At 40.7% G+C, this 23242-nt stretch overlaps 2 protein-coding genes across 2 annotated transcripts in view; both read left to right on the forward strand.

Annotated features, from left to right (window-relative positions):
- The window catches only part of OSBPL8 (oxysterol binding protein like 8), a 324479-nt gene that overhangs the window by 101384 nt on the left and 199853 nt on the right, over nucleotides 1-23242 (forward strand). The window lies entirely within an intron of this gene.
- CSRP2 (cysteine and glycine rich protein 2) lies at nucleotides 5970-22699 on the forward strand. Its single transcript, XM_063133850.1, has 6 exons — nucleotides 5970-6113; nucleotides 14478-14596; nucleotides 17393-17561; nucleotides 19528-19657; nucleotides 19993-20086; nucleotides 21053-22699. The coding sequence occupies exons 2-6, from the start codon at nucleotides 14485-14487 to the stop codon at nucleotides 21127-21129; spliced, it is 582 nt and encodes a 193-aa protein (XP_062989920.1). The 5' UTR covers nucleotides 5970-6113; nucleotides 14478-14484; the 3' UTR covers nucleotides 21130-22699.

A 23242-nucleotide genomic window follows, 5' to 3' on the forward strand; every position in this document is an offset into this window, starting at 1 on the left:
CTTCCTTCAACAGTCTTAGTGTTTTGCTAAGCTTTCCAGAGAGCTCTGTCCAGGAACCTCAGAACTTGGGATTTAATAACCTGCTTATTTTTCTGGGCTTCTCAAGCTCAGCTGCCATGATAACATCAGCACCTGGGGTCTGCAATGCACATTATTTCACTAATTGCATTTAGGATTACATACAAATTGTGTGCTGCTCTCATCTTCCTAGTGGGTTTTAAATACACCTACTAACATCTCAAGTGGAGTTTAAAGTATGAGCAAAAGAAAACAAGAAAGAACAAAATCAAGATTTCTCTACATGTTCTTTGTAATTACTTTTTAAAAAGAATCTTATTCCATGCCCACATATTTTCTTAGCAGCTGCCTCCTTCATGAGACTGTAGGTTTCACTGATGTTACAACACACCTCTAAGTCTGGAAATTAGCACAGGCTCTTTGCAGCCTCTTATAGGGCCTGTTCAGACAATACGCTAAGCCATGGTTAGGCCACATACCATTTTGCAGCAAGTGATTAGTGTGCATGTTTAAACTGTGTATATGTAGCCATCATGGTTAGGAATGGTTCACATGACACACTAACTCATGGTTCACATGACATGCTAAGCCATAATGTGTCACTCAAAATGCTTAACAATCATGGTTTAGCATGTTGTCTGAACAGGGCCGGTGTTACCTGCTCTATGGGGAGGATGCTAGACATATAAAGAGCATCATATTAAGTCAAGCAAGGCTGCAAGGCAATCTGAAGCCAGTGTGAATTTAAAATGACTCAAAGAAATCCATGATTCATATATTTGCATTGGTTGCACCAAGTTGGCCTCTACACTAGAGACCGTTAGAAATGCTTTTCTGTAATTGGCTGCCTATGTAATAAAAGCAGAGATCCTTCATAGAACCGATTACGGTGCTACATTTACCAGCCCTTTCCTATGCTGATGATACTCAGCTCTACTTCTCCTTGTCACTGGAGTCAGCTGGGGCGGTGAAGGTGTTGGACCAGTGCCTGGAGGCTGTAATGGGCTGGATGAGGGCCAATAAACTGAAGCTGAATAAGATGGAAGCTCTGTGGATTGGTAGTTTCTGAGTCTGGGAATTGGGTAAGCGGCCTGTTCTGGATAGTGTTGCACTCCCTTTGAAGGAGCAGGTGCGTAGCTTGGGAGTACTCCTAGATCCATCCTTGTCACTGGAGGCCCAGGTGGACTCCGTGGCCCAGAGTACTTAGGGTCAGCTTTGGCCTTTCCTGGGCAGGGATAACCTAACCACAGCAGTGCATGCACTGGTAACTTCCTGACTAGACTACTGCAATGCACTCTACATGGAGCTGCCCTTGAAGACGACTCAAAAGTTGCAGCTAGTGCAAAATGCAGCAGCTAAACTGCTGACTGTACATCTCACAGAGACCATATAACATGCTGCCTCTATGCTTCCAGTTGGAATTCAAGGTGTTGGTAATGATGTTTAAAGCCCTAAACGACTTGGAACCTCTCCCTATATATGCCTGCCTGAGACTTCAGATCTGTTGGAGGAGCCCATGTCCACATCCCATCAGCATGAGACATACACTATGGTGAGATGTGGGAAAGGGCTTTCTCTGCTGTGGAATGCCCTCCCCTTGGACGCCCGACTGGCACTGGCACTGGTTTTATACTTAAAGTATAAAATCTAAGAGTCTAAAAAGGCCCATAGTTACCCAAATCTTTGGATACAGTAGCCCAGCAAAGATCAAAGGAAAAGCTGTGACAGAGAGAAGTGAAGAAGTGAAATTGAGCTCTGACTACATGTGCTTTTTATACATTTGTTCTGGCCAGACATGGGAGCCTCACTGAGTGTTGAGACAACATTGTCCAATAAAAAATGGGGTACGTGGAAGGTGAGACCAGCCATTCACCAGACTTTCCCCCAACAATATGTTTCATGCCTGTGTGGCTTGGGAACGTATCTGGCATTATTATTAATGGATTAATCTCAGATTTTTCTAAAACTTTACCAGTTGGGTATGTTGTCTTGATTGACGTGTTCCTTCCTGGTCCATCTTCCTTGAACTTACAGTTATCCTTGCTTCTTTCCAACCATTGTTTTTGTTATGGCTTCCCAAACCAATAGGCGCATGTATGGATATTCTCAGCATCCTTTATCATTGTAGGTGCACAACATGAGCTAGTCAGTAAAGGCTTTTCCCCTAATTGGTGTCTGAATGTTCCTCAGTGCTTTTTCCCCTCCACTTCTTATCAGCATTTCTTCAAAACATAACTCGCAGTGACCCTGCTATTACTCTGCAAAAAGGCATTTGCAAAAGTCTGTTGCTTTTGTGTGTGTGTGTGTTTTGCAAAACCAGCTCTCTAAAGTCTCAGAGAGATTACAGTGCCATAACATTAACTGTATAAAATCACAAGTCCAGAGTCTTCTTGATGATGGGTCAGGGGTATGAGGTATGAGTCTGTGCTCTTCTTAAATATGAGTCTGGAGTCTTTTAGGGTAGTTTCTTTTAGGACTCCCCAAAACCCTAACTGAGACCATGAAATAGCCTCTTCCTGCTAGCAAAATTATTTTCCCTTTCAGTGTGAGATTAACAGTGTACTCCTACCCTCGGCAGCAAGGTTGAATATTGTACAGCTAAAGTTTCCTTTGGGCTTTGGATAGCATAGAAAAACATTGGGGATGATTATCATTTAAAAAGTCCCTTTGACATAATTGAAACCAAAGAGAGCTACTTTCATATCTATAATTTCTACTATAATATTTACTCATAAGTAAGTCCCACTCAGTAATAGTCCCTTTCAATGTGTATTAAACGCTTCTTGTTTACAGGCTCTGATCCTTTTAATGCTTCCTGTTGAGTTTACTGATGAATAGCCTCTGATTTGGCCCTTGAATGCCCTCTCCTATGCAGTGTCACTGCCCAGTTCCAACCAAGTCATCTTAGTATTAATTTTATACTGTGTAGCTGCTGAGTGTGCTGTTGCATTCAAGTGTAAATGGGTCTCTGCAATTCAACCCCAATATTCCTTCACTTAGTTTAGAGCAATTAAACGGTTTGCAAGGACATGCCTACCTTCAACTGAACACAATGGTTTTTTATTGCGGTGTTATTCAGAAGTTATGCCTGTGTGACAAAATAAAACAAAGAGGCCCTTGTGTTTTGAAATACTCAGCTGATACGAAGGCTGATCCTCAAAAGCTCTTTTGGCATAGACCCCTGTAGACTGAATTAGGGCCTTTTAGTTTAATCAAGGAGATAACTCTTTTCCAGAAGGTAGTCTTACTATGTATGATGGAGAAAGCCATATTCAAGTTTACTGCTTCTCCTTTTTTATTTAGTCTTTGCTTCAGTGCTGGAGAGAGACAAGTCCCAGCCCTCATAGAACTAAATAAAATCAAAAAGGCAAAAGATTCACAAAATGGCAGGACTTTGCCCTCAGGCCAATGGCAATAATTTCCTTTGTGTTTGCAGTTTTTCAAAGGGCTACATGAGCACTCCTGTGCTTGTATGTTACAGCTAGAGAAACTCAGCCTCGGAAGTATAAAAATAAATAAATAAAGTTTTTAAACTGTTCACAACATTAAAAAAAGATTGTAGTCAATGTTAGTCCAATGTAAACTAGAATAAAACTGGATACAACTCCAAAACGTTGGTGGGGAGTTCATTAGTGAAAATGTCAGTTCAGTATATGACTTGGGCCACGTCTATACAAGGTCGCATTTATGCCTCATGATTAGTCATCCCATATTTGCCCTCCTCCAGTGGTATCTTGATGACAAGGAGTGCAAATGCGGAATTTGTAAATAATCCGGGGGACCACACACCAATTTTTAATCCCCTCACCTTTTGCTGTAATTGCACAATGACGTGTGAACAATCCAGCGCCCATTCGGCTTGTTCGCGCCCCTTCCCCATTCACTCCATTGTTTATTTGAAGGGAAAGGGAGGAAGCAAATGGAGAGGATGAGCGTGCACAGTGGAGAGGTGGCAGTCCTTCTCCGCGCCTCCCTATAACTGTAACACTGTGCGCTTAGAAAAAGTTTTTTTTTAAATTGACCAAGGGTCCTCCCTCCTTCTCCCCTTTGGATGGATGGTCCATAAACAAGAGACACTTTTAAATCTTTTGTTTAACTTTCTTCTACCTTTACGAACACTGAGGCTTGCTGGGCCACCCAATCCTTCCCCCTCCTCCTGTCCGGCCATGGTGACCAATCAGGGGTTGCTACTGGCCTCCGCCACAGCTCCAAAGCAAGGACAGATGGCAGATGCCATCATTGCCTCACTAGAAGTGGGGAAAGTGGAGGTAAGTACACAACTTTTTAAAACCGGAGCTTCAGGGGGTTTGCCCCTGGATGGCTTCATGTAGATGACCTGATGCCACTGTGGATCCACTCCAGGGCAAACCCCTCATCAAGACAAGCCCTTGGTTTACATGTAATGCCAATTCCTGCTTGTCACTTCTGCTTTGAATCAGCTTTCTGAAACAACCCAGGGATAAACCCAGATGGTTATTGCAATGATGAAACCCAGCCCTCTGGGTTGTTTGCACGCAAGAGTGGCAAATAGAGGGTAAAATAACCCACCTTTGCCATAGCACATGCTGCTGCCGCTTTGTATATGCAAGCTCCAGTCGACACAATCAGAGGATACGCTGTGACATCTGAACCTGAACATTATGGGGCTCTTCGCATGACATGACAGCCCACCAAGGGTTATTTAACCCACATGATGGTGTGGGGGAGTGTGCGACCACAATTTTTAATATGCAACCCATGCTTAAGAGCTGTCATGTTGTGCAAACCTTGCAAGAATGGGTTATGTGAGGGTTAAACAACAATCTCTTCTGCATCAGGGCTACCACATTCTTTGCCATAATGCTAAGACAGGAAACAGTTGTGCAATGGCCATATCCTGATCCTGTGAAGGTCTCAATCTGTAAAAAGTATTTATCATATAGAGTTGAGAACCAAATATGGCTTGCCCCATCATCCTAGAACTGCAGCTCTGAGAGAAGATCAACATATGAAGCTAATTTATAGAGAGTCAGTTGCAGACAACACATCTGGAGGGCAACAGGTTGGGGGAGGCTAATTTAGATTCTAGCTAACCCAATTTGCTCAAACGCTCACATTGGTAGCAATTCTCCAGAGTGTCAAAATATCCCTCCCACCACATGCAATGAAAGACTTTTCTACTGGACATTAAACCTGGCATAATAAGCACACAGAAAGCTGCCCTATAATGAGTCAGTCTATGGGTCCCTCTAGCTCAGTATTGTCAACACTGACTGACAGCAGCTCTCCAGGGTTTCAGGCAGGATTTTCTCCACTGCGATGGTTTATGCTGCAGATAGAAACTTGGGACCTTCTGCAGGCAAAGCAGATGACCTACGACTGAGCCACCACTGCTTCTCCTTGCATAAAGAGAACCTTGGAGGATCGTGCCTCTGGTAATGCTGCAACCAGGGCTGGATTGCTTGAAAGCAGTAACTCTTCCTCGCAACTGGCACAGCCCAAAAGCTGGTCTACCTCAGCCTTCCCCAAGCTGCTGTTCTCTATGTGTTGGACTACAGCTCCCAGCATCCAGGATGCTGAGGATTGTAGTCCAACACATCTGGAGCTTGGGTAAAGCTGGTTTACCTCTTCATCCGCTGTTTGAGGCTAACGTTTCGATAGAGCTAGCGGTGGGAGAACACCTTCCTTCTACTTCACAAGGTGAAACCGAGTTCATTTCGAGCTGGCTCAACACCAGTAGAAAAGCGAAATAATGAAAAGCATTTGTGGTCTGAATTTTCTAGTCTGAGCAGCATCTGCTCCGGTGAAATGTGGAAACAGCTGCCATTGCAAGGGCGCTCAGAACGCTCATGCGCGGGGCCGGCAGGGGGGACAGAAATGGCAGGGGCGTAAGGGCAGAGCTGAAGCGCTACGGTAGGTGAACGTCAATGGGGAGGAGCCTTACGGGCGGTGGAGCCTCAGAGAGAGATGAAAGGGAGGTCTCGGTTGGATGGATACGCTGCGTTATAGCACCGCCCCCTTGTGGGACCTTATAAACAGCTCCAAGGGAGACCCAGCTGGCGTTTTCGAGCCGCGCGCTTTCGTTACCTGCTGGTGGAGGTGGTGTGTCGCTCTTGGTAAGTGGCTTCCCAAGCAACTTGTGCGCACGCCGGACTAGCGAGATTGGCGGAGGTGCTTCCCAAGCGGGTTGTTTCTCCTGCGTCTTCCACCCTCGCTTCCCTCCATTAGCCTTTGCGGCTGGGCTACGTTAACTTTGGCGGCTAGTTGGGATACCCGGGAGGATATGGGGAGCTCGCGCCTCTGTGGCGTAGGCTCCGACTCTTGAGGAAGGGGCGTCAAAAGCGGTTTGCTCCACCGGCGCGGGTGAGGCGTTACCCGTTGGGACGCTTCCCCACCCTTTCGCACAAGTGCTTCGTTCCTAAAGCGAAAGGTCTCGGCGCTTGAGTGATGTGGGCTTTCTGGAAATGCTGATCTGGATTTTTTTTCTGGAATTTTTGTTTTTGCATGCAAATTTGCATAGGGTAATGATTTTCAAATTAGGGAAATTTGCATCGGGAAATTTTCACTTCGCCTCAGAAAAAAATCTGGTGCCTTAGAGAGTGATATAATTTAGCATGTTGTTTTGCTTGTAGTTGGTGAACAACAAAGCTTTTAAAAAAAGTACTCCATAATAATTTTTCTTCCAACACACCGCCAGCATTTGACCTGAAATACTTGAGGGGGAGAAACTTAACACACATCTACACTATTGCTTTTAAAGCACTTTTAAAACGTTTTGAAAACTGTATATGCAGTGTGTCCTGGGCCCCAACAGTTGTCAAAACTGTTATAAAGCGCTTTAAAGCAGTAGTGTAGATCCCCCCTAATGTGATTTAAATGTTATAGTATGGAGAATTTTGAGTTTGAGTAATTGTGGAAAATTAAGGCAGTAACAGGTACTTTTCCTTCCATTGATTAAATTTAAGGAAAAAGCAAAGGTACTGAAAAGGGTTGCCCCTCTAACAGATTTTAGCAACTCAAAAGAATTATGCATTGAAATGCTGACAACCACTCATCTATTTCAGCAAAGTTTCACTCTCCTCCACTTACTTTGTTGGGGAACCTTCACTTTAGCTGTCACTGCTTATTAGTTCCATTTCACACAGAGGCACAAATGTATTTCAATGACATATGTATTCTCACATACTTGATCGGGATAATCCTTAATTACAACTTTGAAACTAACAAACTTGCCTAGTATTGTGTGTGCATGTTGCTGAAGTTATTCTGTGATTAAAGCTACAGAACCTCTGTATATGCTCAGAGGCACGCTGTACTTCTCTATTCCTGTGTCTGGTGTTTAAAATAGGTTCTATAATTGACTGCCTATCCTGAAATAGGAAGGTAATAGTCCTTTTTCTTTCTTTCCTTCCTTCCTTCCCTGGTTCTTCTCCAACCCACTAGCTGAATTATTGGCCGCTTGTTGAACCCAACTGCCTGCTAAGTAAAGTGTTTTTTTTTAAAATGCCAGTACTTAAGCTATGCTTCTATAAGGCTTCACATAGAATCTAGCAATGTTTCTTAGTGGCCATTTCTACAACAATGAAAGAGCCCTGCTGTAGTAGATTGTCTAGTCCACCATTCGCTTCTCACAACAGTCGACCAGATGCCTCTGGAAAGCCCACAAACGGGACAGGAGCACAGCAACACCCTTCCGCTCGTGTTTCACAGTAGCTGGTGTTGAGAGGCCTTCTGCTCACGTAGCCCTGGACTCTAAATGATGCTACTGGGTCTAGTGATATCAGCTAACAGTTGGGATTAAAAACTTTGTTGGCTTTAATGTGCATGTGCTGTGGGGATCTCTTTGTTATAATCGAGTAGTCCTCAACTGGGATTTACAGCCACTTGTTGCTATACTGTTAAAAAAATTGGAAGGTCTTACACTTAACTGCACAAATAACACTTGTAGTGTGGTGTGAATCCTGTTTTGTTTATTTGGCCTGTCTACTAATCTCGTGGAGGTTCCCATCTTCCTGTTCTGTGAAATGCCTCTTTAAATAGACTTGGATTAATTAGAAGAAGTACAGCTACCTGCTGTAAACCCCTTAGTAGAAAGCTAAATGATGGGGTAATGGAGTTTAGTCACATGCATTGACAGCAAGTTCAGATCACCTGTTTGCTAATGTTAACTCATTTGACCCCAAACATAGTTACTGCCAGGTTGAAGATGTGATAATAGCAAATTTCAGACTCCTAATAATACACCTATTGAGAAACTAAATGGAAAAGATTTGCTGCAAAATCAATTTAAAGAAGGTGGCCCTGGATTCTTTTTATTCTAGTGTCTGTCTGGACCCAGAATCCAGAAGGTAGAAGTGTACATTGGTAAATATGGCGTAGTAGTAGTAAATCTTGGCTGGTAATATATTCTATTTTTCAGCCAGTGCTTTTGTGAGAAGCAAAATGTGTGACTGTTTTGCTTGATGCAAGGATTTGTAAATCACATGCAATGCTCTCACTTTTAAAACCATTTTGATTGGATTTTGTTTGTAAAATCTTCGTAAGCTGCGCTGGAAGGCTTTCTCACTGTAGAGCAGGATACAAAATCTTGTAACAAATAAGAACAAATGCAAGAGTAATAGATTCTGAAATTACACTCTCGAAATTCCTTAATTACTTCTAAAGAAAATTGATTCCCATTCTTTAGAATGGATTCTTATTCCTCAGCATATAGAACAGGTTCTGTCATGAGGAATTGCGAAAGTAAGGAGTATGGAAAATTTAATGCTACCAGCTCCTGAAGATAGTTGCATAATTCATTGGCTCTATCATGTCTGATTCATAGAACTCGTTCTACAACCTGGCTGCTAAGAAGCAGAATATTTCTTACACTGGATGAAGTCCTCTGTGACAGCTGATGGGTTAGTTATCTTTTATGGTTTAAAACTGTTTGAGTAACTTAAACTAAATTTATGTATTTATACATTTATTTAGCTTTTTTAGCTTGCCTTCCTGTTACAATCAGACTCAAGGCAACTTGCATTGCAGAAGTGTGTATCACAAAATAAGATCTAAAAAATATAGCCATAAACATAAAAACGCAAATAAATTAAACAAGTAGAGCGCTGAATGCAAATTTACTAGCAAACATGTTTTCTTCTTTAAAATTCTAAAGTAGCTTTGGAGCTGTAATCCACCTTGGATCTTTTCTGTAGAGAGAGAGAGGGACTTTGTTTGAAGTGAATTGTGTTCAAGATGTATTATGGTTTGACCCACTTGATGAATTGGTGGCTTCTGAGATATCTCCTGTAAGTTGAATGTGTGAGAATACTCCACTTCCTTTAAGAATTATGGACTGAGGAAGAAATCAGTGCTATAGTATTTTAATAGCACATTGTAGAGATTCACAAGTCATTCAGATCCAAAGGTAACACTGAAGCTCTTAATGAATTAAACTGTTAATTACACTCATTACTTTACACTGCTCATCAGCTATGTCTCCAGGCAGCTTTGATTACCAAGATCTCTGTTGGACCCAAATAAGTTACATTGTAATTAAGGTGATACTATTGATATTATAACTAGGAGCTGGCAGATGGAAGTAGACAGTCTCTAAAAATGATGGTTGCCATGGTTGTTGTAGCTACTGCTAGACCTTTGGTCCTAAAGCAACAACTATTTAAATGTGGAAGATAACAAGTTCTTTTGCTTGAATCTCAAGCTTTCCTGCATGCTTGAGAGGTGAGCATCACAAGTTCTTCTTGAGTATCTTGACTGCTTCTGCCAGACATGTATAAATCTTTAACCCTCTGAAAATAGTGTAAAACCTGAATGTAGTTATTCCTTGCCTATTAAATTTGTGGGTAGTTGCACTGTAAGAAGCTTGGCTTTCACCATGTACTATTCTCTGAGCAGTATAGAATGGAGTTTTTAATTGAAGCCAAAACTCATACACCTAACTTGTTCTTTTGCAAAGTATTTTTTCTAATCAGAAGATTAAATGCTTACTGTGAAATGGTGGAATGTGACCATTAAATGGTGGAATGTGACATCTTTGTAAATGCAGATTAATATGTACTAATATGGGTTTGCAAATGGGTCACTGAAAGAGCTTTCAACCTTGCCCTGCTGGCTACATCCAGATCACTCCATGCAAAACTGAACTGGAGCAGAATAGCACTGAATACAGCTTGATCATTTTGGGGGAGGGTTTTGGAGAATGGTAGCTTAGAACTGAGTTTTAAAAAAGTTACAGAGCATGGTTGAATAAAACATCTGGCAATGGCTTTGTGTCACCTGCACTACTTCCTTTATACTTTATGACCATACATTTACTAGAAAAGAGCTCATTGGAAAAAGAAATTGATGATTAAATCTAAAGCTGAGACATTTAGTAACTCAAGACAAGGCTGGAATGCATAGAACACATGAGTGGACATGTGTAACTCAAGCACTGAGATGTTGGTGTTAGAGAGTGAATGTTGACTGACTGTCCTGCATTCAAGATTTTTAGAAAGATGAATATGTACTTCCCATTCAGTTGTCATACTAGTTTAAAATATAGCTTTGTAATGGTAAACGCTAGTGCAAATAACAGTGGCCATAATTTTCCTTCCGATAGCTATCATTTTAAATTCACAGCTCCATCCACCAGACTTTACAAGCATATATCTCTCTGTACTTGCTTTGTACAGTAGGGGTGACTACAGTGGCCTGTAGAAGGAAAGGGACCTCCAGGATGGCAATTGCTACTAAACGTTGATTCCTTTCCTCCCCTTCTCTGGGTATCTTTTGAGAAAATTGGCTAGAGGAGACAATTCCATACCAACATGAATATTTATACTAGGGCAGAGCAAAGCATCTTGCATATACATGAGCAGTGATATCCTAAACCAGTGCCTGGAAATGGTAATGGACTGAATAAGGACCAGCAAATCAAAACTGAATCCTGACAAGACAAGTGGGGCACCATGAGTAGATGGATCCAAGCAGAAGGAAAAACTTGTATATAGATTGTCATTTGCTTAGGATGTTGCTGTTCCTTTTTTGGTTTTGACAACAACTAAACTAGTTAAAATAAAGTTCCTACTCCTCAGGAGATGATGTAAAATGGGAAAACCTTAAAATGCAAAGGTTTTGAGAAGGGAATGCTGCTTGTATCCCTCTTGGGGGTCCTATTTCCCTGATTTATGTTAGCTGCTGCATAATAGTGCAGCCAAACCCTTGGATAAATGTAATGAATCCTAACTTTTTAGACTCCAGTGGTGTAAGAACAACAAAGTAATACTAGCATACGACATACTAAGAAACATTTTCAATCTATCTTGAGCACTAGATAATGCCAAAGCATGGAAAACAGTATTAACCTCTTGAGTTTCTTTTTATTATTATTATTTAATGATTTGTATTGTTTCAAACATCATAGACATACATGCCACAAAACCATTACATAAAATACAAACAGAAATACAAACATAAAATACACACTGAAATACAATAAAAACATGTGGGTTGAGGGTTTTTAATGGAATTGTTTTATATGTGATTGTAAAGCGCCACCATACCAGAAATGGTGAGGTGGCGCTATAAAAATGCTTTAAATAAATAAAATAAAATCTAAGGTTAAGAATCTCTTGAGATTCTTAAAAGCATGTGCTAAGTAACTAAAACTATTGTTTCTACCTAAAACTGAGCAGTTAAGTCATACATGTATCACACAGTAGACCTGTAACTGTTGAATAGGGAATGCACTAATGTCCAATTTTGGATTAATAATTAATCTTATTTTCCCGCATTCCAAGAATGTTTACCTCTGAACAATGAACACTCTACTATTTAGCAGCCTTTCCTTGTAAGATTTACTGGGTCACTCTCCATAATGACTAAACTGAACCCCATGTTCAAGCTTTTAAAACCAGTAGAACAGCAGTGCTTTATTTAGGATTCTTTCAACATTGTGTGCAGGCAGTTGTTGTTTTTTTCTTTTTCTTTATGCTTATTCCAGATCATTAGGACTTTGGCCAGGTTCACACTGTAACGGGAAGAATTTATTTTCACACATGGAACTGTGGGTTTGCATGAGTACCTTTGTTTGCAAGGCAGCAGCTCCGCTATTTCAGTTGTACAGTATATAATCTTGAAGGAACAGAATTCATGGGAGGGGTGGCAGCTGAGTTGTGAACCAGGAGCTGCGGTTTCTCATGTTGGCTGGCAGGTTTGTGGATTGCTCTTGTGAGTGGCATGGTTCCCAATATAATATGGGAATCCATTCATTACAACATGAAACAAGAAAAGCTGCAAGATAAAGATATGGACAGATATGTTATTTTTTCTGGCTTTAAATTAGTAGAACGCTGTGCCACTGGAGCTTTAGGAAACAAAAGGGGAGCATCCCGCTTCTCTTGAGAAGAAGCAATGCCCTACATGAAATATAATCTTATTCATGTTGTTAGGATGTTCAAAGAAGAGGAAAAACAATGGCATAAAGCAGTTTCACTCCAACCTGTTGCCCTCCAGATGTGTATAACTACAAGTGCCAGAATGACCCTACCAGCCAGGCTGGCTGAGTTGTGCTGGGAGTTGAAGGTCAACGCATCTCTAGGGCACCAGGTTGGAAAAACTGGCATAAAACAACGTCTGTGTACTGAATTACCAGTTTGATATGTAGGAACTGATACACATACAAACTGCCTTTCCGTTCAGAAAACTGGCAAAAACTGATCGCCTGTCACCTTCTACATGCATTGTGGTCGGAACTGGGTATACTTGGAACTTCCTTAACAATTAAGAATACTAGCATCCTTAACACAGATTAGCAAAATGAGATTTCTAATAGATTGTAACAATTCTTGTGATCAGCTTTAATCTAAAAGAAATGGGGAAAAGCTTTTAATTCCAGCAATACTAGCTACAGAACAGAGGTGGGGAGCCTCGCACCCAGGGGCTGAATCTAGTCCTCCTAGGGTCCCAATGGGTTCAGGGGTTGCCCAGATGGTCTCACCCCTTCCCCCCAAACACTGAAAGTTGGGTGTTTCCCCAGCTTTTATGCAGTCCCCCCACCCCATTTTAAAAAGCTTGAAATGCCTCTCTGAAGACTTACTGGCAGTAAGAGCTTTAAACTAAAATATGTTGATTTTTTTATATTGGCCCTGTCCCTTTTGCCTTTGGGACCTGGCAACCACTGGAATGTGCCTCCCAAGAGCTTTTCTGAAATTGAATTTGGCCCTTGGTTCCCCATGCCTGCTATAGAAGATGGGTGAACAAGATGACCATTTCAGTGGCTCAAAGTGAGGTGCACTGCACACTGCTTCCTTTAAGTGCAGTAAACAGTTTGAGACCAGGGTATCTCAAAAACTGGCTTCCCATATGACCTCAGTTGAATTGCTCAGCCAAGGCCCTTGTCTCCACTTCTGACAGACGTTTGGCTGGTGGGGCAAGAGAAAGGATCTTTGCAAGTTTGCAGTCATGACACACAGATGATGGAATACTGTCTCCAGAGAGGTTTGCCTGGCCTTCTCATTGCCCATTCTTCAAGCAGGCATTAAGTTCTTTTTAAGCAAGCATTTGGAGGTATTTTTCTCTACCTGGTTTTGCTTCTTCAGCTTGTTTATACTTCTGTTGTGTAAAAATACTGTAAGCTGCCTTCAGTGTGCATTTTTGCCTAGAAAGGCAGGATATAAACTTTATGTAAATTTGACAATGTTGTAATACTTTATGATGAGGCAAACTAATGCTTTTCAAGTAATGAAATTTGTTTTGCTGTTTTCACTGTGTGGTCACATCAGCTGGAAGACAAACTGACTTGTTGTTTGTATCTTTTTCAAAAAAAAAAAGCCATCTGCATCCTTGCTCAATAGAACTTGATAACATTCCTTGTTCCTTTTCATCCCCAGTAGTCTTTATTCAAAGTCTCCAGAATCATGGCCCTGCCTTATGCCGTTCCCTCTTTGGGGGCAGAAGGAGGTTTCAAAATAGTGCTGCACTGATGCTGGATGATGCCAAACTGAGTAGTCTACTACCCAAGATATTTGGAGAAATAAGCTTCTTTTACGTTTTGGGAAATAGGAGTGCAGAAGGCAAAGCAGGCATTGGAGATCTTAATGTATTGTTCCTGCAAATGTTGGCTTGAGTGTGCAGCTGCCACTCCCCTGAGGGAATTCCTGGTAGACTCCAGGCAAGGGGGCAGGGCTTTTGGTGGAGAAGGAGCAGAACCCAAGCCTTCCACATCCTTGATCAATGAAATGCTATTATGGAAATCTAATTGTATTGACAATTCATTTCCTTAAACTAAACTTAAGTGCTGCATTGTTCCAAGATGTGCTAAAGCTTACTTTGATCAGCAAATACTCTGGGCTATAACTGATGGAGCAGAAGGGGGGAAAAGACCATATTCAATATCTAACCCTCTGTTTCTATATATTTACAACTATTTAAGGTAGTGGCTATATTGTGTAAATGTACATCCTTTACCTTGTTGTTAACTGCTAGCATCTATTCTGCAGACTCAGAATGCCAAACTGGGGAGGAGGAAACAAGTGTGGTGCCTGTGGTAGGACAGTGTACCATGCAGAAGAGGTTCAATGTGATGGGAGAAGCTTCCACAGATGCTGCTTTCTTTGTAGTAAGTACTCTTGTAGCTCTTCTCATTGAAGTGCCAGTGGTAGAACAGTGCAAGTCATAGGCAGGAGGGACAGAACTTAGTTCTTCAGCTCTACAGGCCCCCACCTTATGGTCACAAAGAACAGAGTTCAGAATGCCATGAGATACCAAACTAGCTTTCGCAAGTTTGAATTCATTGGGATATATCCAGTGTTGGCCAAACTTAAGTATCATTCATATCAGTGGGCCAACTCTTGACCAACATTCGATACAAACCCTTATCTCTAGTATGATTTTGAGGACCATATCTTTAGCAGATGTGCGTTTTCTGACAACAGAGGTAGACCTACTTGTGTGTCTTATAACTGAGCTTGTTAGCAGTTCAAATGGTTCCTGCTGTTCCTTGGGAAGGGTTTTTGGAAGAATTGAACCAGCCCTATATAGTACTAAGAACATTGAAGGACCACAATAAGATAGGAATGGTGCTATCTCTGAAAATGCTACACTAGCTCAGCCTTCCCCAACCCGGTGCCTTTGTTGGACTACAACTCCCAGCATCCTCAGCTGTAGCCCAGCACATGGTCCATGTATCTCCTTGGTCCATGTAGGTCACTTTAGAAAAAAGAGCCTGCATTTTAGTTGACTCTGACCTGAACTTATTTTCTAAAATATGTGAACCGCCCAGAGAGCTTCGGCTACTGGGCGGTATAAAAATGTAATAAATAAAATAAATAAATAAATAAATAAATAAAATAAAGCATGCTAACAAAATACAAAGATCAAATTATCAAATTGCTAGTTTTCACACTGTAAATGCGTTCAAACAGTTTACACTTTAAATATCATTTTGTGAGAAATTATTCACTAGTTGGCTTTCTTCCTCACTCATACCAAATAAGTTAATTAAATGATCTGGTTGATTTTCTCTTTCAGCATAGTGGAGCCAAAATTCTGTTGGGCTTTGGCACAGGAGACTCTAGATTGTCGTAAATGAGCAGAGACCATGTGATTATGTTTCAGCCTAGCAGTTTATTGAAGCATTGAATTTTTGTCCTGAAAAGCTTCTTCATTAAAAGATGCTAAACAATGGATCATATCAAATAATTGCCTAGTAATGTAACTGCCATAAATAACAGTACTGTTATGAGATAAAAAGTGTAGATAGTAGCTTACCCAAACTCTTATATGAAATAAATGGATAGACAAGTGATTGGGGGTTACACTAGATTATCCAGTAGCTGTACTTTAGGAAAACCCAGGAGAGTTGCTAATAACTGTCAAATATGACACTAGCAAGAAAGTCCACTAGCAAACAGCAAGGGATGAGAATAAGAAGGAATAATCTCAAACTTTTGCGTTTATTTTTGGTATGTTTCTAATGAAGCTCAGTCCTGTAAAATATGAAGGAATGGATTTCTAAGGATAGATCAAGTACTCCATGATGAAGGAATATGTAAATTCAACTGCCCTCTGTAATTGTGGGATTAAGGGCAAGAGTGTCCAGACATGGCAGGGCTTCTAGTAAGTTTGAGGCCTAATAATGTTTTTCCCCTTAGAAACTGAACGAAAGTATTACTGCATTGACTACAGCAAGATGAAAGGAATGAAAACTGAAGTGTGGCACTACTCCGTTTAAAATTTAAGCCCACCCACCTCGCACAAATCCCACAATTTAAATCCATTTCCATAACACAGCATTCCTTTTGATTGTGACAAAATGATGGCCAAACTAGATATGAAGATGGAGGTGTATCGCTGCTTGCTAATTTTTGCTAATAGCTGTGAGGCATTTTTGCTTTGCTTTGGGGGGTGGGCGAGGGAGGGAATTATCTGTGCAGCAAGGTTTGTTGCAGTCTTGATAGCCACTGCCCAAATACTCATGGATTCTATTTGCAAAAACTGAGTGTCAATGCATTTGCATTTGTTATCATGTCTAGTTTGGTCTTCATGTGAATGCTTAAATGCAAAAGCTTTTGCACTTTTGATTGTGGATGGATCTATTTTTTTATTTAAAGGCAAGTCTTTGGTTGTACTACCATGCATCCAAAGTGCTGATTTCTTGTTACACACTCAAAGCAATACCGCATTTGCCACTGTCTGCGTTTCAGTGGTGTGGATTTAAGCATGTTCTCCTAAAATAAGCACTATCATTGTACAATTGTGTGCATGGAGAACACCACGGACTCAGCTGTGGTAACTGTTCATATAAAACTGTCTTTATTTTCTCAGACATACTGGCCTCACTCCCAGACAACAAAACAAGGAACCTAAAACTGTAAAAGCAGATATGGGTAATAGATTACTGCTGGTATTCCAGGATGTGGATTTCATTTGGCATAATGTTCCAATTAGTGTCTCAAACGTAATAATAGTAGATGAATATCCAAAAGGTTTAGTCCATCATGGCACCTAGTTATGGATGCTTTGTCAAATAAATATGGACTTGGGAACGGTTGCATAATTAAACATGTTGGCACAAATATAGATGCTTATTCTGTGTGATTTTAACATGCACAAGGAAAAAATGCTGACCTCAGTTCCTGGCTTCTTTGCAGACTTGCTAATTAAACTGCATTAAGTTTCCATTCTGTAAATGTCAGTCATGAAAGGGAAGGAAGGACAAGTCCCTTCATAGAACAAAATATAATTCAGTGATTGAAAAGAAATGGCCTTGTCTTTAATTTTTAAATAGTGCTATATAGTTTACTGAATTACCACAGGCAAGAGAAACAAGAACATCTGGCACTTGATGTTTTCCTATATCTAAATAGACATCTGTAAAAGAGAACTGCTTTTAAAGGGCAATCTTTTTCTCCAGTGGTCTGCCGGAAAAACTTAGACAGTACAACAGTAGCCATTCATGATGAAGAGGTATACTGCAAGTCTTGCTATGGAAAGAAGTATGGACCAAAAGGATATGGTTATGGCCAAGGAGCAGGCACTCTCAATATGGACAGAGGTGAAAGGCTGGGCATCAAGCATGACAAGTAAGTGCAGCGCTTGTTCACTTCTAGCTAGCTGTAACTTGAACTGCAGCAGGTTGTTTGATCCTGTAAGAAATCGCCATCTCATAGGTTTTCTTGAGTAATGTGTTACTTTAAGGCTCATATTTTTTACTAAATGCAAACCACTTTTGACCTCTCTGCGCAAAACTGAGTCATAAAGGTCACTCTGGTTTTGTATGTTCAGGGGAAACAGCAGTATGAGAAAATGAGTCAGCCCTATTTTACTTTGCTTGTAATAGTGATTGCACCTTCTATGGTTTTATGATTGAAGAAGCACAGGTGAACTCAGGTGGTGTGTATTTAAACAAGGAGTAGGGCTCTACCTCTTAATCATATTAAGGGTGTAATCCTATGCCTGTTTGACAGAAAAAGTCCTACAACTCATGCTGGCTGGGGAATGCTGTTAGTTGTGGGACTGTTTTCTGTTTAAACTAAATGACTTAAATCTCTTTAATGCTGAGTTGGGCAGCATACTTGTTCAATTCAGATGCAACACCAAACCATGGTTTGGCACTATGGGAATGTGCTTGTGTGAACTACATCTTCCCTTCATGCACTAGGCTTCAATTACTTTCCCTTACATCCACCCTGGGGTTTGTGCAACAGCAACTATGCCTTTTCCTTAGTAACCTGTAACATTGTGGAGGCAGAGCAACAAGCTCAGTACTATGTGTGAACAATTTAATGTATTCTATGCTGTGCAATCTCTTCTGTTCAACAGAGGCTTCAAAGTTCTGATCTTGCATCTCAGCTGAGTTTCTGGCCTTCACGGCTGGAATGTAAAATGTCAATGTTATATAAAGTGTGTTTATCTTAAAACTAAAGTGATGTAGTTCATCATAACCTCATTGATCATAGCAGGACTTCAGGCCATCTTTACTGATGAGAACCCTTGACTGCTGAGGCCACCTCAAACTTCGATCTTTAGAAGGGATACACTTTAAAGAATTTGCAGTGGATGCTGCAGCCGTGCTTATCATACCAAGCCAGAACTTGGCCAGATGAGGTGGCATTCATGTTTCTTTAACACTCAGCCTTTCAAGTTCTACTAAAGTTTAGAACAGTCCTAATGAGAAACTTGCTTAAATGGGTACATTTATAGCAGTGCATATTTGTAGTCTTAGCCATTACGGAGGGAAATCATACAAATAGCATTGTGAAAGCTCAACGGGGCAGCAAATAGAGGCACAGCCATGTACTAGTATGCAGTTGAGCCAGTAATCTTAGCCAAGAACTATTACCCCAGGACAGCCAAATTTGCAAGACTGAGGACAAAGGTCTAATTTTGGCACAAGGCCATGGCTAGCAGTCTTGTGCTATTTCTTGCCTAGAAGTGGCAGCTATAAGCATTGCTAACACCTTACAATGAATGTGATAAGAATTAACGTGATAGGAGTTTGGCAGATGGGTCAGAGGCATGGCCCATATAGGATACTGCTTTAATTATACTGGCACAAGCAGCTGTAAGCCAAAGCTGAATTGGTTTATAGGATTGGGGCGCAGATCTGTTAGGGGCACTGAAGAAATGTGCCATGAACCACTTGAATACTCTGGATTGTAAACAAGTGGTTCTGGTTAATCACTTGGTAAATTGTGAAACATTGCTATAATGGTGTCAATGTTACCACTGAGTAATGGTGGCCAGAGCTGAGTAAACTCAAAATGTAGTAAGGAACCACTATATGGGATGAATTCCATGAAATTACTGTGTAACAATCCAAAGTAAGAGGATCAATTATTGACTTGTATTCTGAGTGACTGCTTAATGAAGATATTTTCAGGCTGCCAGTGGGTCTAAATGTGTGCACTAACTACTTGGATTTTTTTATACTGAAAACATTGGGATTGGGGTGGGTGGGACGGTGACCCTTTGCCTCAAGCTTAGTGGATCAAGACTATGTCCAGTGTGACAAGGCATTCATATTAGGGCACTTTCTTAAAATTTTAGTGCACCTTCTCATCGACCTACAACAAGTCCAAATACTTCAAAATTTGCCCAGAAATTTGGAGGATCAGAGAAATGTTCTAGATGTGGTGATTCCGTGTATGCAGCTGAGAAAGTAATAGGAGCTGGAAAGGTAAGGTGGCATCTTGTTGCAAATCCTTTGTCATACACTTGGGTAAATTAATTGTAGTTTAGAATCCTGACTTATTACAGTAGGGGTGCTTGCTCTTAATAGAGGCAATGCAATAGATCTCTTTCAGAAGAAAGAAGTATATGTCTGGATATGGTGGCTGGTCAAATCCAATTTCTCAAATAGATCTGTATCCGAATGTTTTTTACTAGTGAACAAACCTAATATGGAAAATGAGATACAGAGTGCATTTTTATATTACCTATTGAAAACTAAGAAAAACAAAAATTGTTGACTGGTGCAATGCAGAAGGTTGAAATAACTTGCTCTCTTTTTAGCCTTGGCACAAAAACTGTTTTCGATGTGCCAAGTGTGGGAAAAGTCTTGAATCAACAACTCTGACAGAGAAGGAGGGTGAAATCTACTGCAAAGGTAAGATTAAGGCAAAGGGCATAAGGGAAACTGTTCCAGGGCAGAGTTGTGGGTTTGATTCTAGGAAGGAAAAGGGTGGCTGATAGCCTAAAGTCATTTATTCAACTGGTTTGTTGTAAACATTCCAAAATACTTTCTCAATGCAAGTGATAGTTGGAGGATAGTTAAATAAATAAGTTGAAAAACTGTTACTTCATAAATGATTTACTGCATTTCTATACCGCCCAACAGCCGAAGCTCTCTGGATTGTTCACAAAAATTAAAACCATAAAATACAACTTGATTATAAAATTTAAACCACAATATAAAAGTACAAGGAGCAGTGCAGAGATTTAAAATACAGATTTAAAACTGCAAGTTAAAAGACTAGGATGGTAAAATGTTAAAATACTGGGAAAATAAAAAGGTCTTCACCTGGTGTTGGAAAGAGTATAACGTAGGTGCCAGCTGAACCCCTCTGGGGAACTCATTCCATAGCCAGGTGCCATAGCAGAAAAGGCCCTCCACCTGGTAGCCACTTGCCCCACTTCCTTTGGCAGGAGCTCATAGAAAAGAACTGCAGAAGATGATCTTAGGGTCTGGGCAGGTGCATATGGGAGGAGGCGTTCCTTCAGCTAACCTGGTCCTAAGCCATTTAGGGCTTTGAATGTTAATACCAGCACTTTGAATTGGACCTGGACTGGCAGTCAGTGATTAATTAATCAAACAACTTAATCATTACTGTGTGGTGGAAGTTATATTATACTAATCAAGAGATTATTATTATTATTATTTTGTAATTGTAGGTCCTTTTTTTCAAAGAGACAACTGTATAGGTGTAAAGCAGTATTTTGGCCCTAGAGGCAAATCGACTCATATTGATGAACATAAAACTGTGCTGTAATTTGTTCACTTTAGTCCCTGATTTTACTTAGAACCAACAAAACGTACGGCACTGAACTAATGGTGAACCCTTTATCCTTGCAGGTTGTTATGCAAAGAACTTTGGCCCCAAAGGATTTGGCTACGGCCAGGGAGCTGGTGCTCTTGTTCATGCTCAATGATTCATGAATACCATTGCACTGAGATTTTTCTATAGTTACAACTTAAAAGCTACTAATTACTGTGAAACTGATACTAATGTCTGATACTTTTGCTTTGACTTAATGTAGGGGTGGGGAACTGCTTTGTCTTCAGGAGACACATTGACCCTGGAAAAAGTCCTCTGCAAGCCATACGCTGGCACTGGTCACGGTTGTTCCCCAGAAGAGCAAGGCCAGTGCCAGCATGCACTAAGCTGGCACTTCAAGGAGGTGCCAGCTCAGTGCCTTGCTGGTTTTGGCAACCCTGCTGCTTCCCCTATTGGGGAGGATGCAGGGCAGGCAAAATATGGAGATGTGCAACCTTGAGCACTCCCCAAGGCTGTGCAGCTCAGTCTGGAGCCCCCCCCCCCTTTAATCTCCCTGTCATGATTAAGCCGAGGGAGAGGTCAAAGATAAGGGAGTGTTCCTTCTGGGTTGCGTCACGTGCTGGAAGTCCCCCACCACTGTCTTAAAGAATTGCATATTTCCAAGCCTTAAAGTACACTTCTACATGCACTGTCAATTGATTTTAATAAAGCTTTGTATTTAGAAGATTGTGGAGAAAATGATTGTTTTCACAGCTTACTGAAATGCAACTATGTTTTGCTTCCCCCGAGGCATTTGAAGCATGGTTTGAGAGTTCTTGTTGCCTAAACAAGCACTTCATGATGTCAAGGGAGAACTGGTGTAAAAACATGTTAATCCTGTATAGCTAGGTATGTCATTGTGGGTTGATAACGTAAGTGCCCCCAAACTGTTCCTCCCCCCTCTCAGTAGGCACATAACGTCAACAGACAATAGATGTGAGATGCCTAATACCCTCGTGGGAATGTAACTTCTGTTACAGGAAAAACACAATTGCGTCATTGCATGTAGTTGGCACATGTTGATACAGCAAAAGATATATGCCTTGGGCAGATGTAACTGTAAAGACAGTTCTGAGGCATTTTAAATTAAATGGTTCTATCACAGGATTTAGAAATGGAAATACTAATATTTTGTTCTAGTTAACATTTGGTTCTGGCATTCAGAAGTGAAGTGTCTGACTAGTCTTAGAGTCTAACTATACGTTCAGAAATCTCATGAGGCAACTTCCTTGAAATGGTAGTACCTCTTAAGGCTGCAGGTGAGAGCACGTATGAATGCTCCTCTGTGTTGTGTGTTTTCAAATTTCACTTGCATGTTAGTAGAGCCTGGGATTGAATCCCTTAGCACGCTAATGATGCAAACCTAGAAGGGTTTTACGATGTTATAGTTCTTTTTAAATTCATTTCTATTTAGTTTCTAAATGTACTATTACAATATAACTCATAAGCAACAATATGGCAGAATTTCCATCAACATAACAATATGACAGAATTTCCAAGTACAGATGCAATTTCCACCATTCACGTCTTGCATATTATAGGTGTAACCTTCAGTTACATGTACAAGAGGTATTACAAATTAAAGGTTTAGATAAGGGAGCCTTTCCAGAATGAATATTGCGTACAAGGTGGTCTGCTAGCATATGAATGTTTCCTTATATACGAAATAAAAGGATACCAAATCATCTCAGTGTGGTCTTGTTTTATTATACATCTGTTTCGTCTAAAGTTAATTTTTCTGATGCCATTTGCCAAATCCTTGTAAACCACCCTGATACATTATAAGCTTCGATCATTCTCCAGTGCTGCACTACCTCAATTCTGGCAGTAGCCAATAACAGCAGGATAAATTCTTTATGTAGAGCATTACCGTATGCATTGCTAAAGATTGAGAGGATAGGAGGATTAGTGATGGGTTGGGAGGTATTACGTTAGACCATTTCCAACATTGTGCCAACATCCTGTAGCTAATGGGCAGAGCCAACACACATGGATCAGTGTTTCACATTTGTTACAATCAATCTAGCACAATGGGGAGAGGGTGTTATCTATACAATGCAATTTGATGTCAAGATGCCACCTATGTAAGTTTTAATCTTCTATTTTCACTGAGATTTAATTGGACATTTGATCTGAACCGTCTCAATGATTGTTTGCTATTCTGACTCCTAGATTTGCCTCCCTTTCTGCTTTTAGCCCCTTATAGAATTTGATGCATTTGCAACCAA

The sequence above is a fragment of the Elgaria multicarinata genome, chromosome 9, assembly GCF_023053635.1.
Source record: "Elgaria multicarinata webbii isolate HBS135686 ecotype San Diego chromosome 9, rElgMul1.1.pri, whole genome shotgun sequence".
Classification (NCBI taxonomy): Eukaryota; Metazoa; Chordata; class Lepidosauria; order Squamata; family Anguidae; genus Elgaria; species Elgaria multicarinata.